Source organism: Syngnathus leptorhynchus, chromosome 8 (genome assembly GCF_054491065.1).
Source record: "Syngnathus leptorhynchus isolate UIUO chromosome 8, UIUO_Slep, whole genome shotgun sequence".
Taxonomy (NCBI): Eukaryota; Metazoa; Chordata; class Actinopteri; order Syngnathiformes; family Syngnathidae; genus Syngnathus; species Syngnathus leptorhynchus.
The window spans coordinates 8,683,996-8,704,578 of NC_141202.1; the positions used below are offsets into that span (position 1 = coordinate 8,683,996).

The following is a 20,583-nucleotide window of genomic DNA, read 5'->3' on the forward strand; positions in this document are numbered from 1 at the left end:
AACTTCAATCTATTAAACTGGGGATACACATTTAATATGAAAATAATTATTGAGTAGTCAGCAGAATAATCCAACAATTTGTTGCTATCTGTGACACATGGATGTTGCTTTTCTACATTTCACGACATAAATGCAGTTCAGAGATTTCATGTAACATTTAAGTAAGATTGTGATCTGAGTTTGTGTATATACTTTGTGAGGAGAAAAGCCTCAGGCACTGTGCAGAGCTTTACATGAAGGGATGTGTTTATGTTGTTATTAATTTGGAGATGTGAGATGTGGCGTCAAACTGGGCAAGGCTTGCAGAGATGATGGCGTGAATGGTGAGAGCAGCAAAATTTAACCTGCACTGCTGGTCGACAGTGATGAGCCCTCCAGCACCAACCCGTTCGTTTCTTACAACTGTCTCGAAAAGTGGAGGGGGGGGGGGTATTTTTGTTAACTGAGATTAACTCATGTCTAATGCATCAGCAGCATTTCCCTGAGCCAAAGGCCATGGCAGCTACCCCCGTATTTTAAAAATAACCAAACACATTTCAGAAAATATTTGCTTTTTCATTGGTGGCAGCTTGACAACCTGTTCTAGCGTTGCAGCAGCTTGACTTGTGTGTCACAGCTTGTATTAACAAGAGGAAACACATGGCAATGTTTGTGGACGTTGCCCTTTTCCTGATTCCACACCCACCTCCTCTTCACCAGCTCTCGACATGTTCTGGAGCAGATCTGCTTTGCACCTGTCAGGCCACATCAGCAGGCAAGAAAGCTCAAATGTGGCACCATGGGACGCAGACCGACAGAGGGTTTGTTGACACAATTTCAGAGGGGGGGGAAAAAAAAAAACAGAAAGACAACAATCCCAAGTCCCAAGATCAAATACAATTTTCATCACGCTCTGCATTAAACTCAGGAAGTTGTGTCTAAAACACAGACATGATTGGAAGATTTGATACATACATTTAATTAAGTTTCGGATGTCACGGTATCAATGCATACCAAATGTTCATTATTTCAAGATGAAATGTCATACAAACAAGTATTTGATCCCGGTAAAACCCTGCATGCCTTAAACACCATGATCTTGCATTGTTTTTATTTATTTATTTAAATAAATATATACCGGATACAAGTGTATTTATCATACTGTTACAAATTATAATATACATAAATGTCACATATTCATCAGAGCATTTAATTTTGCATCTCTTCCTTTTCACCATGCACATTTCATAACAATAAGCATAGGCACTGAATTTGTGATCATTTTAAATCAAAAAGCTCTGAACTTTATTTTACTGTAATGTACATGGTAACCAACACCCTTTTGGCAAATGTTTCATCAATCACCCAAAAACAACCACTTTATTTAAAATAGTCTAATTCAATGATCAAAGAATAATCAATATATTATTGCGAGCATGGGTAGACAACTACAATCCTCGAGGGCCTTTTGTCCTGCATGTTGTCTATGTCTCCCTGTTGCACACACCGAGTGTGGAGTATTGACTCCATGCGTATTACACTAATATTTTTTATTTTACTGGTAGTAAGGCTCGAATTCTTAAAGCATCTCATTCCTATGATTAAGTTAAACCTAAACAATAGTAACGGTGTAGACATTTCAAGTGTCTGAACACTTGCTACTAAAGTAGAGCTCAAATACTGCACAATAAATGCAGTCTAGTTAAAATGATGCAGTATTTTACATGTGCAACAACACGGCTGCCCTAAAAAGACAAATATATATAAATACTTTTTGTTACATATTATTTATATATATATATATATATATATATATATATATATATATATATATATATATATATATATATATATATATATATATATATATATATATATATATAATATATAGATTGTACCACTTTTCTACAGTTTTGCCAATCCCTTTTATTTTCTATGTGTTGCAAGTCCAACAGTGTCATAATATGAATTTTCACTATTATCAATGACTATATTTTTCAAATGATAATATTTGATAGCAATATTTCCTAAATTACCATTTGACAGCCTGTGTTATGAACGCTGTTGGAGTCACCCAAACTATCAGCGACCAAAACACGTTTTTTCATCTGGAGAAGATGGTGCAATAGAAAACGAGTATAATCTTTTTCCTTTTCCAATCCTTGAGAAAAGTTGAACACATTATACTAGTCAAATTTATGTCCTGCATGAAATTTGTTCACATCATTTCCTCATAGAAGAGCAGATATGCCTGAGAGAGAAGAACTCTGGACTCTGGTACCATTTGGACCGTGGTATCACTGATGTAAAACCACTGGCCCTGGGAACTGCTGCTGTAGTCCTTTGCACCTATAACACAGAATAGAATTTTAAACAGTTGGCTGTGACACAGTCAAAATGTTCTCTCAAATTATAGCTTTGTTTATTTGTCCCTATTTGTAAACTGCATTGAACTTTTTCTTTCTTCTAAATGTTTCTTTTTATATTGCTATGTTTTGTATCAATCAATTAGTCAACCAATCAGTCAATCAATCCGTATGAAAAAAAACTCTGACCTGACAACTTCCGGTGATGTTCTGGGTTTTTTTGGGGAGCGCGGACTTTTACATATGCGGTGTAGTGACCGCCACGCATAGAGCCGCTATGCTCCACAATCCCATACAGGCTGTACAGGACACGGTCGCCATGCACCAAGTTCTGCTAAAGTTGAGGGAATACAATTAGCAGTGAGAAAAATAAGAAACAAAAGTAGAAAGAAAAAAGACAAAAAAAAGGCAAATAGCCCTAAACCACAGTTGCGCCCAAAGAATATTATTTAAAAAATACAAACATCAAGAAAAAGCAAATATAATGTAGATGAGTGCAGGAGTGATGTACCTAATGTTGAAATACATACCTTGCATGATGCTGAGCAAAATGGTGCCAGATCTAAGATTAAAGGAAAATCCACATGGCGGTTCACCTTTCGTAGATTCATTCCAGCCTTTATAGAGAAAACGGCAGTGAGGAGGGGATTGACTCTCAGAGCACAATTTGAAAACATTCACAACTGTACAATAAGGTTTGTGAGAGACATCATCTATCAAAACAATAACAAACCTGGTGGAAGCGTTTCAGATGCAACGTAATGACAGGAGGGAGTGAGGAAATGAGCATTTGTTTTCTTGCGCTGGTATAGACCTTTTCCACCTTTTTATCTACAACAGCAACAACAAAACAAAACAAGGATGCAATTGGCCTATTTGCCTGATAGCAAAGAAACCATTTTAGAATCCTGTGCAGGTAAACTGTGGCTTGTGATTTTTGCTCACCAGCTGAGCTATTCTTGCGCATCTGCTTTTGTCTGCGTTCAGTGCAGCTCTCACAAAGCAGCTTGTTGTTGCCCATTAGCAGCTCCACAGAGGTAAATTGGTGGAGGCATGACTGGATGGAACATTCCTTGGAGCCGGGATTATAACTTTGGGAGAGTGCCTGAAATGCCCCCTGGTGGTACGGATGGTGAAGCTTCTCTCGGGACTTTTTTTCTTCCGGTTCTTCCGGAGAGCATCGCAAAGGGGGCGAGTTGTCTCCTGAACTAAGGCCGAGGCTGACTTTTGACAAACTGCTTACAAGCGGCTCTACAGTATCACCTTGCTTGGAAGAGGATGATGAGGTAGAAACAGATACAGCGAATGAATTGACAGTCGGTGTCGGGTGAGATAGGACATGACCGGAGCAGGAGGTATGGGGGGCCCACTCGCTCTCTGATGCCTCGCTGTCGGCATCGTTACTGCTGTCCTGTGGACCGGCGCCTCTCTCACTGCCATCTGAGAGGCTTCCGCAAGTGGCCATCTTGTGAGTAGAGACCCAGCGGGCCGACCCCCCTGCAATTCCCTCTTCTTCGGCTTGTTCCACGCTGCAGCCTGCCCCCTTTCCATCCATAAAACTGGAAGACCTCCGACCATGATGTTTCTGGAGGGGGAAAAAACTCAAATGTTTGCATTTGCATTGACAACGATGCAGTTCAAAATGCAATGCATACATTCCTAATTATTAATACCACATACTAGAGATGCGAAAATTAATTGATTTATTTATTACCATCAATGAAATATTTCTCAGCCAAACAACCTATTTGGATTTCAATGTGTTTAGAAAATATTAATAGCAGTGACCCACCTGTCCACTTAGTTTCCTGGTGTTTCTGTTGGCTGAGTTTGTAGTGGAAAGGACAGAAGTGTTCGTTTCCTGCTCCCGACTTCCTTTCACTGGTTTGACGCTGTTAGAAGGTTTTGATATCTGCGGCAACAGTGTAACCCATCATCACCATCAATTGTTCATAAATAGTTTCAATTGTAAGCATAATTAAGAATCTTCCATGAATAAAATCAATATTTCTTCAAAAGACTCAGCATCTTACCCGTTCCTCTATGATGGGTAAAGAGATGTCTATGAACGCTTCCTTAACCGTTGAAATCTGAAAGAAAAATCAGTGTGTAAAGTTACATTAGGAGCAAAGACTCTCTTCTGATTATGTCAATTCTTGATTGGTTTCTACACATCACGTTCACCCAGCCACACTTACATGTTCACACTCTTCACACATAATTGTGTTGGTCAGTTCTCCAACAAAGATGCGGTCAACAAAGTTCATCTTTACACCTTCCTTTCCATATGCTGGTGGGATGAGACAGTCAATATTTAAACACTATATGATTGCAATTAACAGTCAAGTGATAATGCAACATGAAATCCACATTCAACAAGACAATGCAGTTCACCCCTTTTATGTCTCTCCCACATTGGCCCACTTAACCGTGCAACTTGTCTCACATTTTGTCAGTCAGGAGGGGATCAACATGGTCTGCTACAGCAGATTGCAAGTTTTGATTTAGAAATCCCTCAATTTACAGTGGAGCCATTCTGTTTCGATTTAGTAATAGCATTTCCTTAAACGATCAGTAGATGGCACTATGTTTCTTAGCCATGTGAACGTTCAGCATAATGAACCTTTGACTTGGCGCCTGGTTTCCTCATTTGCAGTTTTCTCAGTGGGATTGTTGAAAGCCCTGAGGATTCCTTCCTTCACCCTCTGGAAAAAAAAAATAAAAAATCAAACAAATGTGATTTCACATGAGATTCCTTGGAGAATTTGAATTAGATATGTTGCAATTTAGCGACCATGCGAGAGTCCTCTTGTGTTTCTTTACCTTCTTTTAATTACATCCATCCATTACAAAAATTTCAACTTCCCTGCATAAACTCTCTTTGACAGTTGTATTTATTATAAGCATCATTAGTAGAATAATTATTGCCCTTGTCTGAAACTGTAAGATGTTTTTTTTCTTTTCATGTGTGTGTGTGTTTGTGTGTGTGTGTGGGGGGGGTCTCTTCAGAGGGGTCTTCTGATTAAAGATGACATGGTCAGTGAGTTGTTGGTGAGAGAGCCGTGAAGAGGCGTAGCCACAGTAAAGTACCAATCAATACATAATTGGCCATGGTCTGTGTCTGTATTTGAGACCAGTAGCCCCCATTGTCCCGGGACCCACGCACTGGACTGGCTATTTAGGTCAAAAAACCTTGTTAATCCTAGTCCAGCCAGTCTCCCCGTCCCACTCAGTCAGCAAAGTGAGATGAGGCTGAAGGTCTCCTAATTAATTACCAGCAACCCCCACCCTTCCTCTCCAAAGTAACAGCATGCATGCTCCCACATGGGTAAGGAGAGGGGGGCTCTGAGGCGGTGGGAAGGGTTCCTGGCAAAAGGGTGTAGGAGTGGAAACAAAAATTAAGATGGGGTGAAGAAGGACAGTCCATGCCCTGAGAGAGTAATAACTACCATCTCAGTTAATTGCTGATAATTGACTGGGGCCAGATTAGCATATTTAGCTCCCTGATACTAATAGCCAATGAACACAAACACTTAGGGCCTCTGAAAGGAATCAAAGGATGGTCACACCCATCTCCTTTCTCATGCTCAACTACATAAATGGTAGTATGCATGAACATTGAATTGCAATGTACGACTAAAATGAAATGTTAAAAATGATATATGTATAAATGACCAGAAACTAATTACAAATTTGTGTAAGAATGTTTGTTGATTTTTCTTTAAGCATCGGATTTTACTCCAAAATATGTGGGGGTTGTTGTTTTTTTTTTATTTCAAACGCAGAAGCGTAGCTATTATGCCACTGTATTGGTGAACACGCCTGGTTGATTAAATGCATTTGATTACATTGAATAAAGGCTGAACCTCATCCTCTATGCGTCCTTGATTAAATTGGAAAATGGCTGATGAGCGTGTGTGTATGTAGGGTGGGGGTGATGGGTGACCCTCAAGCACAATGGGGCAGCGCCGGAGTTCATTCAGCAGCTGTGGGTTTCCCAAGTTCGCACAATGATTTTGGTTTTGCCACTTGCAAGTCCCTGAAGTGGCACAACTGCAAATATTCACAAGATTGAATGGGAGCCGAGACAGTGGGGCCTGGGGCTGACCACTAAACACACCCGCTAACTTCCCCTGCTAGGTTCACGTAGCTACTGGTGGGGCAACAGGGAACCTCTTCTAAAAAGCGGCTTTGGGTCTGCTAATTGCTCTGTGAAGGGTTGGAGGTGGCAAAGCGTCGTAGCCTCGCAGGCATACACACGCACATGAGCACAGCAAAACATCAGATTAAATCTGTATTGTACCAATACTACAAAAAACTGCTTTTCTTTCTTTGATGAACAAAGTGTGTGTGTGTGTGTGTGTGTATGTGTGTATGTATGTATGTATGTATGTATGTATATATATATATATATATATATATATATATATATATATATATATATATATATATATATATATATATATATATATATATATATATATATATATATATATATATATATATATATATATATATATATATATATATATATATATATATATATATATATATATATATATAGCCCAAAAAATGTATATGTATATATATATATTTTTTTTTTCCTATCAAAGGTAGAAAAAGTATAAAGGCTCGTGCTCACTTTTGTTTCCTCTACTCTTATGGAGTCCAGCAAATAGTGAAGGAGTTCCTGGCTGTCCTGTTGTTGGTACCCTTTAAAGCGTGACGCCCTAGTCAAAAAAAAAAAAGAGAAAATAGAAAACATGAAATAACATGAAAGAACCATGAATGAAAATAAGATGCTGTAACCATTTTTACACATTTTGTAATATTGACAAACTAATCAGCAGTTATTCATAATATACACGTGTCATGTCAGCTCCATATTAACTTGTCGGACAGTCGTACAACCTAAGCATTCACGCCCATTTGGAAGGACTCTTTCTGCATCCGTCCCCTGGCTGTCCACATTGAACAGATGTGAGGACAGATGTCAGGGGCATATGGGCAGCGAAAAACAGAGCCACATCAACCTGTTGGGCCAAAATAGCCACATAACCACAGGACAAGCTGGTATTACATATATGCACAGTACAAAGTCAGAAGCAACACTTGTGGTTTAAGAGAGCAGCAGTTCATGTGTTCATCTAGTGCGTTCAATAAATTATGGTACGCTATGCTATGGTAGTCCCTAATCAGCATATACACAAAGTCCTTGTGGTGTGATGCTTTATTTGAGGGCCAACAACCTGTTCTTCACATAGGTCACTGGCAGGAGATCGGTCTAGTGTCAAATGCCCCTACCGTAAAATACCGACACAATATTTGGTCCTTATTCGTGGATTCTAAAGAGATGGGTGGAGGGGTGAAAATTGTGGCGGACGTGTCATTTATTTGCAAGACCTTAATACAAACACCATTTAATGAAATAGCCTTTTCTTGTGTGATCTGTCCTTCTGGTAGTACGGGCAGACCAGAGTAAAAGAAGAATATCAGAAACACACAAGGAGACAGGGGCAAATAAAAATAAAATGGACAAATTAAAAAAAAAAAAAGTTAACAATTGGTTTGAATTTGTGGGAAAGAGAAGGTCTGGAAGCTTGTCCCAGTGGAGGGAAGCAGAAGGGCCCTGTAGCGTTGCTCTCAATCTGGCCATCACAAACAGCTGCACAATTTATAGCCGGATGAGTTACTACCAGACACAAGGCCACACAAGCTCATACCCTGAACACACACGTTTGAGCAACATGCACCCGTAAACAAGGAAAATAATTACAACTATTCCTACACTAACTCACATGAGGACATAAACACTCCATCACAGTATGGTCACCTAAATATGAAAAAAAGAAAAAAATGTAATCGTGTACTATTCATGAGTAACAAACAGCTGTTTGTTTTGCACTACCACATAATCAGCCAAAATAATGTATATACACGTCAGTAAAAGGAAAACTTACAAATATTTTATTCAGACTTAAAGAGATGAATACAAGTTACCTTTACAATTTACAAGAGCTGCTCAAAGTCGTGGCCGTCAGTCTGTAGAGATTTAACCTTCGAATGACCAAGTATAATTTCAGTAACCAAGTATAATCCACCTAGCCAGCCATCCAGGGATGCAGAATACTATATAATATGATTTGTTTCCCTTACAAGATTAATAAATAAATCTATAAAATAAATAAATCTAAATCTAATAAATTTCTAAATAAATTAAAAATGTCAGATTTATTACAAGGGTAATTTTGTTGCTCCTCTGGATTAAAAAACAAAACAAAAAAAACATTAGCTTTGAGAATAGGTTTTCGTGGGCAGCAGATTGTTGCCTGTGCTTCGTGTGTTTGCCTTACAGTCCAAAGGCTGAGGCGTTGAATCTCTGTTCAGTTCCAACTCTGGCTCGCTGCCACATTCCCCGAATTCTAAACCTGTAGGCTGAAAATATTCTATCCAGCTATTGTATTTTACTGTATATTGTGTGTATTTGCAGGTTTTACAGTGTTTATTTTTTCATTTACAGTGAGAAACATGACTATATTACCAAAAACGAGAGCACAATTAAAAAGACTCAACAAGACAATGTATACCAGTCATCTAAATGTATCAAAAGCAAACAAGCCACTATTTATTTCAAGCAACTGTGAATATCTTTCTTATCAAAACTGATAGATGTCTTGCTTCCTGCGCAGACAAACATGCTCATCCAGTCGGATGTTGTTCATATTGTGTGTGTGTGTGTGTGTGTGTGTGTGTGTGTGTGTGTGTGTGTGTGTGTGTGTGTGTGTGTGTGTGTCTGTGATCGTGCGTGTATAGCAATAGAGAGAATTCATTGTTGCTCTTGGCTACTTCCATCAGGGATGTAAGGCTTCCCATAAAGGATTTTAAATAATATCTTGTAAAGATGCAGGTCCGTTGACATTTACACAAAAAAAAAACAGATAGAGGAGGGAAAAAAAACAAAGCCTTTTTTTTCTTCCAACATAACCTTGTATATTGGTCATCCTAAAATTTGAAATAATCAGAGGAAAAAAAAAAGATGAAAATAAATGGTTCATGGTGACGTTTTATTGTATAGCTTGTGCATTATATACAAGGAGCAGAAAAGCCATTGATTCGTCTCTACCGCTACGAGTGGCGCTTGTCTTTGTCCTTGTCTGTTATTCATCCATTTTTACATTTGGCACTTGTCTCTATTCTTGCACTCAGTGCTGTGACAAGTAAATTTCCCTGCTGTGGGATAAATAAAGTGCTATCATCATCATCAAGATACTGATACTAGTAACATCTACAGCGATTAACTACACCTCAAACAAAAGTTGAACCTTTCATTTAAAACCCAATTACAATTGAGAAAAATCCAACTTTTGTTATAGTTCTATTTGATTCAATACTTGTTGAAAGAAATGAGTGTTGAGGCTTAACACAATACTTTTCATTTCAAATGCATGGGAGTGGAATAGATTAGCCCAACGTAAGATTAGTTACATTTGACTGCATACAGGTGGTTGCGATGCGCACGGGCTGCGTGAACGCTGTCGGCTGAAATGGTACCAGGTGAGATTGCGTGCATGCATGCATGCATATGTGCATAGAACAAATGCACAAGCGCCTGCTTTGATGAAAGTTAGGTACCAGAATAAATGTCAAAGCCGCACCAGAGATGTACCTAGTCACCCAGCATCAAACATCCTGGTCACCCACCTGCACAATAGTGCAATACCAAGCTACTGCAATGTACCATGATTAAACAAGAACAAAGCCCAGACCACATTACCACGACATCTAAGACGATAAATGACAAAATAAATAAAAAAAATACATATACGCCAATCCATGGGTGTTAAACTATAAGTATGTGGAGGTCTACGATAGTATCATCAAAATAAGTAGGCCATGCAAGCCTAAAACAGATTTATATTGTGATTGTTAAGCTTTAGAAAGAGCAAATGGTAGACTGATATAAGATAGTATTTAATAATGAAAACAATAATAATAATGATAATTGGGCCTTACTTTTGGCAGAGTTGATTAAAAAGGATCTTGGGATTCACTGGACCTTTTCCTGGCTCTTTCATGCACTGGAGGAAGAGAAGCATGGCTGCAGTCAGGGGCTCAGGACTGGGCAGCATTGCTACTAATGGAGCCTGCAAAAAGTCACAAAGTAACAAAACGTGCTATTATCATTTATCACTAACAATTAACAGATTCAATTTTTTCAAGTAACTCCCAAAAATGTATTGGTCTCAGGCTAGTGCTGGGTAGAAATATTCTCAGATGCTACCTATTTGTCATTTACAAACGTTTTAAGCAAGGTATGATTTAAACAAACAAAAAAAAAAATCAGTCAAGAAGAGAAAATGATAGCGGTACCAGATTGCTCTCAACTGGTGGGCAGATCCTCAGTTTATACCCTTTCTCCTTCACTTCCTGGATGAGGTCAATGAGCATATGCGTTTGGGACAGATTCTGCAAAAACAAGAATTTTCAAATGTATTATCAATGACCTTCCAAATGGACATTTAATAAAGCATTCTTGGCTTGTTGCAATTCTTCTGGACATTTCTTAAAGCATTCTTGGCTTGTTGCAACTCTGTAGTCATTTAAAACATCCATGTGAAATGTTGGACCAATTTAGAAGGATTCGTTGTCATTTTATCATGTGTTGCTTTAAAATGAAGGATGCGTCTTGATGAAGAGTAGTCAGTGTCCTGTAAGAGAGAAGCATCTCTTCTTTGCTTTCAAGAGATTTGTTTGGTCACATCTTGGCAAAGAAGACAGTTGCTATGGAAAAGGCACAATGGAGCAGGCATTGTGAATGCAGACACGGCTCATCCTCTAACAATTACATGTTTTCACCAAAAAAGATTGCAGTTTTCAAGGAGACAATACGAAAGAAAAAGAGTGTGCCAGAGAGGGAATAGCATTCGCACTCACTCGAATTTCAATCAAAGAGGAAGGTCTTAGGGGTGATTAACAAAATGGTGGAAAAAACAGGTTTATTGTTCAGGAGGCATGTCAGTTTGCAGTGACCATGACACAACCAGAGAGAGACTGGGGAGGGTTTATGGTTGAATTGTATGTGTGGGCAGGTAAACATGTCCGAGTTTGCGTTGCATTTGTCACTGCATTTAATGTATTGCTAAGTGACCTCAAAAGCTGGCCCGTTTATATAAAAAGTCATTGTAAGAGTTTGTGTTTACACGTATTGTAAGAACATAAGAAGAAAGCAGGTCATGACAACACAAGACCAAACAAACATGCATCAAGCTGTGTTTCAATATCGCCACCGTTTTCCTCACATGGTAGTCAAGCTGATTTTAGTAATTTTGTGATTATTATTATGGCAAAAAAAAAAAATGCTTTGGCCATGTCACAAGTGTGATTTGTAGCTAGATATAGGTACAGTATAGTGTATAATTGGACAGTGCCTGATGACTAAAGCCGCGACACGCATATTATTTCAAGCCTTGCTTTGTGTTGCTCTGATACATTTAAATTTGACCTCTTCAAGTAAATCTTTTCTCAACCCGAGCAGCTAGAAAATTGTAGACGTGAAGGACCTTGATGGGTTTTTTTTTTCTCTCAGCAGATTAGAAATGTACCAACCTGCATAACAGCATTGAAGAAGCAGGTGTTGCCGAGGTTATTGATGCCTTTGACAGGAACCAAGGCACTGTTGATGACAGAGCTTTTACCTCTTGAGGGTTCATTATAATCAGAGCGTTCCTCTCTCAGCTTCTGGATTTTGGGGGATGTCGCTAGAACACGAGAACACAAAGTGACGTTGATTTATTGGCTAGATTAACATGTGAATTTCAAACTTGACAAAGTTCTTCCTTTCTTGCACACACGGACAAAAACAGGTGAGTCATATTTTTTTTTCAACCCAAACGCTGGACCATCCAAACAGTAGTTCATTTGCTCCAACAAAATCCATTTAACCCTGAAGATGAATTGAATATTTTACCCAGATTTTGGGTGAAATCTACTAGAATTCTGGAAGAAAAATAAATGGAAGAAAAACAGTATATTGGTACCACCTCCCTTCGATTTTGGATTATTATTTTTTAAAGCAAAAAAGTGAGCGTTAGTGTTTTGTTACTCTCATATATGATCTTATCTTCGAACATATTACATTTTAAGCACTGACCAATTCAACACTCTATTGAAAAAGCAATCCAAAACAAATTAGTAATGAACTTGCTATTTCCAAGGAACTCTTCTATTTAAGGGAAAGGCCATAATTCAAGATAGGCTGAAACTTCATAGGCGATTCACATTCAATGATCATAAGTAAGAGAATATCACATGGTGCTGTAATTTTCAAGTTTCAGGTTCAAGTCCATCTCGTGATTATCTCACATTATTGCTGCTCAAATGACGTGGCCTGAAATGAGGTGGAAAATGTTAAATGACTTTCATGGCCTATCCCATAGTTTTTTGGGAATATAGAGGTCCATCTTGTTGAGATGTACCCTGTTGCAGCACTCCATTGAGTATTGCTAATTACATCTGGCCTGTGCTGGCAACATCTGGGGTTTCCAGCGATTCCATAAGGGAACGCCCATATGTCAGAACACACAATTTGGAAGACTTGGATGAGAAAATAAAGTGCTTTTCCGGACTGCATTTGACACTGAAAATATATGACTAGTTGAAATGTAAATGATGATTGAACAATAGAGGAAAAAAAATAAGTGCCTCTTTCAGAATCAGAAACTAAAAGGTCAATTGATGTTGGAACTGGAGCACAACAGTGACAAGTCACACAATGACGAAATAACATAAGACCGAAGTCAAAAAACAAAACCTAGACTTGAGAAAAACCCAACAAACTCAAAGCAAAATTCATACTGAAGCAGATGTGGAATTACACACATCTGCTATGGTATGTGTGGAGCTGAAGGACACAGTGTCAACAGCCCTGATGCAGCTTGAGTCAGAGAGATGCGACTGGCACTAGCTGAGAGGGAGGAGAGGGACAAGGAAACTAACTGGGCGGAATGGGGATGCCTATGGACACACTCTGCATCTGGGACCATCACCCAAGGTAAACAATGTTCACGGAGCCATCTGGTTGAGACTGGGTAGGGAGGGTGTGTGTGAGGAGGAGGAGGAGGAGGAGGGGGGGGCAGCGGAGGACAGTTGAGGGGTGTCGTGGGTGGAGGGAAGGGTTGCAATGAGCACAAGCATATGGAAAAGCAGATTTTTCCTCTCCCTGCAGCAATCAACGATGGCAAATGTCAGCATGCGCCATGTCCACGCTTGACTGTGCTGCACTAAGCACCACCACCTGGCCCTTCTTGCACAGCCAACGAGTATGGGCAACAGTCACCGTTAGAGTGGAGGGCTTTCCCCAGGGTGGAGAAAAACATCACGGAACTCAGACTCATCATATATGTGCACGCATGTACACCAACGTCTCCTGCACCCCCTACTTGTTCTCACACAGGGACAGACTCATTGTTTATGACATCGGATCAAATAAATAAACAAACAAATAAATAAGATGATGACGTGTAGCCACACCAATATTATTCCAGACAAAATGACTTCAACTCACAAAGGCAGACTCCAGATTTGGGGGGTTTTTTCACTGCAATGGAGGAGCAACAATATTTTCTTCCATTTTCATTCCCTCCCGCACTGATCAAGCATCCAAAATAACAGCATACTATATGCTGTATTTCTCAATGACTGCAAACAATTCATCAAACAAAGAGCAAATGGAACAATAACGTCGAGAGGCTATTCCGTTGATTCCTAATATGACAATCGAAACATTTGGCCGGTCGGTTTTAGGCTTCTATTTTTGCTTTCAGTGCAGCAGAGCAAAGGCAGCTCCTTTCATGCAGAGCAAGCAGTCATGAGGAAGGACGAGCAACACCAAATGTCTTATTAATTCACTAATTTGTTGTGACTACAGGGCATAAAAAGCTTGCTTCCTTGCCATCTGAGGCCAGGCGAGCTCAGTGACATTTTATTTACAGACACATACACATGCCAATATACTAAGTGCAGAGCTTGGTAAAATGGAATGTAAGACATGTGATTTTGCTTACGCTGAATTGTACCAAAAAAAAGAAGAATTACCATGGATTTATGAAATAATCGAAGTGAGATGGGATTTTTATGGCTCATTTGGAAGACTGCATGGCAGTAATCATACAGACAGACAAAAAAAACAATAAAAAAAAAAAAAAACAAGTGCACACACTGGCCTACTTTCATGCGCAGTGGTGGGAATTAAGACAGGATCACCCTTGATTACCTCCATGAAAGCCCCACCAGGGAACAAGCATTTTGCTGGCCACTGACTCGTCTGGACAAGTTAAGGACAAAAGCTTGGTGCACATTTCATCTTCTACCTTTTGGTGGTAGAAGCTTTCGCCAAAAGTCCCTCAAACTAATACATCACTCCATGGCACACTTATTCAAAGTCCATCATGGGTCAAAATAACTGCCAGTAGAAAACAGAATTTGAATCCCTGAATACCTTGACACCTACCAACATATTGAGGAAAAAAATAATTACTTCTCACATTATTTTATGAAATGAGGAAAAACCACACACAAAAGACCGACCAAGTAAAATAAAAAACACACAAATAAAATACCATGTGTACAGTTATGAGGAGAGTAATTATTTAGTATCATAGATATCATGACAATAAATTACAGGATAATGGTGGGAAAGATTGCATGTCTACTTAGAATCTTTTCAATTATTTCACAAAGACAACGCATCTCCATTGTGGGAGAGGGCCTAGGTCCCTGAGGTAAACCGTCCTTTTAGCGGGACTCTGGTACTTGAGCCAAAGACCTTGATGGTGAGAGAGCATAGTTAATCGACTTTTAGTTTTCAATGAGCTGTTGTAACAAATTATTGTGGGTTGTGAAAACACCCATGCCCAAGCTCCTTTGTGATTTGGGGAGTATGGCAGAAGCACATCTCTCTCTAAAAAAAAAAGTGGCCTTCAGACTGAAATGCAATTTTACAAGCTCCTCAACAAATAACAGTCTATTTTATACAATAATGGCTGTCTATTTCTATAGCCATTTGGCCAACGGGTGAAGTACAATTCGGTGGTAGGAAAGGTGACTGGTAATTTATAGTCGAAACAGTAGGTAGGCGAATCCAATCAGTTAATAGTTAACAGTTAGTCGTTCAAACACATGCGGTGGGTGGGTTACCACAGATCCACTAAAGTCCTTTAACTATTTATGCCAAACATGCTAAGTTACCTGTAAAGCTCTAGTGATGATAACTTTGCCAACATACTGGAGGATCATCATCGGATCCAAACCAATACAGGAAATTATTTTTTGATTTAAGGTTTTGTCAACGAAATTAAACTTGCCCATTAGCCAAAAAATCAAAAGAGCTTGCAGCCCATTATACTAAAATACGATAGGTTAATTATGTTCTTGACAAACAAATGTTATTACATTGTGATTTTCAGAGCCTGCACACCCTTTGGGAAAGAGTACATGGTTATTTAGTTTGGGAGTCAAACTCAGTTGGACACAGTAGGCAAACGTGTGATAGCTTACAAACAACTGTTTGCTTTAAATGAATGTTCTTCTCAACATGGTCTCTACATGAGAGTTCGTGCACTCCAGCTGTGGAGACTGATACAATTTCTCGAACTCCCACTCGTGCTGCACAAGGGCCCAGAGGTGGCAGAACAGAACAAGGGACAAGCGACCGAGTGGGAAAGACAATGGATCACGGAGCAGAGGCCCAACCGTTCACAGCTGCTCACGTTCTTCAGGGAACCCAGCCGGGAAGCATCACTCAAGCGCCTAATTTCGTTAATGCGTGCAGTCATGCAAAATGTACAGAGAGAGTGGGTGACTGTTCAATCAATCCTGCAACTCTTCAGCTGACTCAAGACCAGCCTGGATGTGCATGGCTGGTTAGTCTACGGACACTTGTAAATCGACAAATGGACATTCAGGGGGCTTAGGTTGAAACTAGTGAGACCACAAGCCATCACACCAAATAATACTTTGGGTTTAAAAAAAAAAAAAGAATACAAATTTCCATCGATGCATTTTAACGGGTGTCAATTTTAAATAGATTTATTTTTTTTCTATTTAGGGGCCAGCAAATAGCACTGTACTGTAAATATTTTATTTTTATGGCTGTGATTTATAGTCCAAAACATATCGTAAAACATTTTAAAATTCTGATGCGATATTATTCCTTGAATGGAATGGATAGAAGATACTAGGTGATTTATTCAGGTCTTTACACACTTGTGACAATAGGTACTGCTCATGATTGTCCAAAATGTGGACTGACAAGTGAAGTGACAAAAGAATGGGGAAAATCAAGAGAAACTATCACAGTTGGTCTTGGTTGCTGCACATAACCATCATCACAGCCATCGAGAGGATGATAGGAGCAAGAATTCTTATGTAAGAGCAAGAATGATGCCCTCAGTCTATCAGTGTTTATTGACTTTTTGAGGAGAATGTACAGTGAATGTGATATTACAATTTTTCAAAAGTTTATATCGACATACGTTTTGTAGCGGCCGTGGCTCAGGTGGTAGAGCAGGGGGCATTCAGTGACCAGAGGGTCAGCATTTCAAATCCCTCTCCGAGTCATATGTCGTGTCCTTGGGAAAGACGCTTTGCACACTTTGCTTCCAGTGCCACTCACACTGATGTGTGCAAAGTGTGGTGGTGGACAGGGAAGGCCGTAGCCCTTATAGTTTACCACCACCAGAGTGAGTGTGGGTACATGAAGAATGTATTCACTGTACAGCATCTTTGAATGTCCAGGGTTATATAAATCTGCATTAAGATCAGGGGATGTTTGAGAATAATTGTCAGTTTTTGTACATGTGAAGCCCTTTGAGACTTGATTGCGATTGAGGGCTATATAAATAAACTTGACTTGAATAATAATAATAATTATTATTATTATTATAAACAACCGTTTTGAACCGAGACTGACAATGGTTGCTCCTAAGTAGTGAGTATGTAGGTGTAATTGAGGATAGCTAACAATCTTTACCAGCAGGGAGAGCAGGTATACTGAAGTTCACTTTCATGAGGCCACCTGAATCTGACAAATTGAAAACGTTTTGAAACCTCTCTAAACCAAATTTGTTTCTATTTCAAACAACGTTGACATTTTTTGACACAATAATGGTATCTGGATTATTTATTATTGTTGTTCATCAACCCTGGGAATCTGTTACGCATCTTCATACTTCCCGATGGCGATGTCAAAACAATGTTGATGAATTATAAGTATACTTGATTATGAATATACTTTGTCATTGTTAGAAGGTCCTTATCCTTAAATACTTGGATCGGTGCCATAGTTGCGTGGTGTACATGAATACATTTCATTTTGATGAGTTTAGCATTGATGAAATGGTAATTAGTTCTAGGAGTTGTGAGACAAACACAAACACCCTACCTGACGTTGCCTTGACAGAGTGCTTCTGCAAAAAATCCAGCGTCTGTGCCAAGGCTTTTTTGTTACAATGAGTGGAGAGCTCCTCATTACATTCAAAACACCTGCAGGGAGTAGTCAGGCAGGAAAATGTCTGTGAGCTACTGTAAAAGTCAATTATGCTCAAAACCATTACATGCATTTGACAATGAAGTTTGGCACATATTTTCAACAACACAATTTGCATATTTTGTCATGCTGGTTGATTTTCATCCTGCGTGTACATTTTGTCTGAATTAGGAAGCTTTCTCACCAGGCTTTCCAAGTGCTCAGGCTTATGGTGATACAATGAGACTCTGGATAAAAAGCTTGGTGGTGCTTCACAGCATGTTCAATCTCTGAGTGGTTACAGACCTGCAAAAAAATATGACAGAAACAACACATCCATGTACATATGAAGCTTTGCTTTCATTATTTCTTTGCAGTCAATCTCCACACAGTCATTTTCAAATTCGGATTCAAGTATGGGTGAGGAAGTCAAGAACATTCCCAGAGGTGTCCTGAAGCAACTACTTTAATATCTTGGCTGTGTGATGAGGGTCACTCCAGGCTTAGGTCAAGAGTCTTCATCCAGGATGTCTCTGTACACTGCTACACCCGCCCCCTCTTCCTTCATGACAAGTCTCCCAATTCCTGCTGCTGAATATCATGAGTCACTGTGAGGCATGGTTTTGGTCTTATGACCTAACATGTCATCTAGCATTAACTAACATCATACAGTTAATCTTTGTCTCATCCGACCAGAACATTTTGTAATTCATGGTCTCAGAGTCATTCTGGTTCCTTTCGGCAAACTCCAGGTGGGCTGCCGTTAGCCTTACACTGAGTAAAACCACTAAAACCTTAAATTCTCCAGTGAGTGTGTGAAGAAATTCTTACTTGGAAACCACATTTGAGGCAAACTAAGATGTCTTGAAATGCTGCTGGCTCACTGTTGATCATGCTTCTTTCCTTCAGGCACTCTGAACACACCAACCACAAGCTGGACAACACAGATTTCTTCACTGAGCTTAAGTCCACAGCCTTTGTCACATGCTGGCAAGTCAACCCTGTTTAAAAAACACAGAACGTTCAAATAAACTTTGCAAACAGCTAAAAAAAAAAATGCATACAATTATTTGACATATCAAATATTATCTTTGATAAATTTTTTGGTTGACTTTGTATGAAAGCCATTTTGCATAAAATAATTGTGTGGGCAGGCACTCCAGAGAACAAAAAGTCATAACCAATTTCTTAACATGTCCCCGATATTGCTGGTACAAGTTAATTCCCTTTCCACAATTTATCTTATGGCATATGTACCACCAGCACCATGATTTCATAAATAGTACGAAAAAGGCGATGAACATTTGGTGTTTTTCTGTTTGATGTTGTCAAGGTCACCTACTGGTACTTTATATTTGATTCAAATGCAAGTGACCCCTGGCATTGCCGTAAGAAAACTGAGCAGTGTGATTGCCTTAACATTGTAAGTCACCAAAACAAGCAATAATTTTCTGTCTGGACTAAATCAACACATTAACGTGTCATTGCAACAGAGGTGATGTGTACATTTGTATGATGGAAAGAGAATTCATTCAGTATCTGTGATGATCAGTTATTACAAATATACAAAAAAAAACACAAAAAAAACACACACACATCGTGTTGAACTGGTCTACTCCAATAACTTACCACTGACTTCATCTGATGATTCGTCATCTCGAGGTTTTCGTGGTTTATTTGTCCGCTTCGTCATGTTGGCGGGTGTCAAGGACAGGGGCTCCTTCAGACGCATTTGGAGCTCTGCAGGTTAAGACTTTGACGTTAAGACACAAAGCAACCGGTGTCCCTTAATTTGTTCTTTCACCTTGTCATTAGGACTAAATTAAATTTGATTAGTATTTTGAGTCAGGGTGATTTGTACATTATAAATATCTCCATGAACAATGCAATTCTAATGGATTTTACCAATATGGTTAAATGCAATTCAGCGTCCATTCAAATAATTTCATTTGCATTCAATGTGACAGTAACACATAGTCTACATTTACATGTACATATTTATGTGGAATATAAGCCTGATCGGAATAAAAATGCTGCATGTACAGACCCCATTCGGTATACCCTGACCCGTCCGAGTCCATCTCGATGAGAATGTAATCTCTCCTTAGTTATAATGATCATAGTCGATAACAAGATAATATTTAATGTATTCTTCGTTGAAATAATACACTGTCAGGGGATGATAATTAGCAGTTTGGAATTAAACTTGTAACAACCAATTTTCTTGCCATAAATGTACTCAGTGACACCTTTCTCGTGACATTCAGAATTCATAAAAACAAAATTAACAAGTAACTCACCTATTTATTTTTTCGATCCAGTGATTGAGTGTTGGCTAAAACCAGTGATGCTAACGCTCACTGGCTAGCAAACATGTTAGCTACAGGCTTTTACCACTAACAATCAAATTAACAGAACTGTTTACTTTACTGCCTATACGCTTGGAAACGAGTGTATAGCGAATTAAAGATGGACCCATGAAATAACAATTACACAGGACACATCCTCTGCTTGGGTTAAGTAGAGTTTGTAGCAAGCACTGGCAATATAAACATGTGACGCACTCGGAAGCAATATGGCAATCTGTGCTGTTGCATTCAGGTACATCAGGAAACTGAATATCACCAATACGCTCAATGACGTTCTAACATTAAACTAGGGTTGAGCAGAAAAAATTAAATCTAATCAAATATTTTGATATGCATTTAATACAAA

At 39.0% G+C, this 20,583-nt stretch overlaps 1 protein-coding gene across 2 annotated transcripts; it reads right to left on the reverse strand.

The window, feature by feature from the left end:
• Window positions 1–1,840: 1,840 nt before the first annotated feature.
• usp45 (ubiquitin specific peptidase 45) lies at window positions 1,841–20,451 on the reverse strand. Of its 2 annotated transcripts, none has more exons than XM_085918771.1 (18): window positions 20,169–20,451; window positions 19,498–19,608; window positions 18,700–18,869; window positions 18,074–18,174; window positions 17,785–17,885; window positions 11,952–12,103; window positions 10,716–10,811; window positions 10,359–10,489; window positions 6,988–7,075; window positions 4,969–5,050; window positions 4,544–4,635; window positions 4,379–4,435; window positions 4,138–4,257; window positions 3,291–3,930; window positions 3,079–3,176; window positions 2,876–2,962; window positions 2,535–2,676; window positions 1,841–2,328 (listed from the first exon to the last, which is right to left on the reverse strand). In XM_085918771.1, the coding sequence occupies exons 2-18, from the start codon at window positions 19,598–19,600 to the stop codon at window positions 2,198–2,200; spliced, it is 2,391 nt and encodes a 796-aa protein (XP_085774897.1). In that variant the 5' UTR covers window positions 19,601–19,608; window positions 20,169–20,451; the 3' UTR covers window positions 1,841–2,197. The 2 variants fall into 2 exon arrangements, with proteins under 2 accessions (XP_085774897.1, XP_085774896.1); XM_085918770.1 differs by having other exon boundaries at window positions 1,842–2,328; window positions 2,535–2,679.
• Window positions 20,452–20,583: the final 132 nt, after the last annotated feature.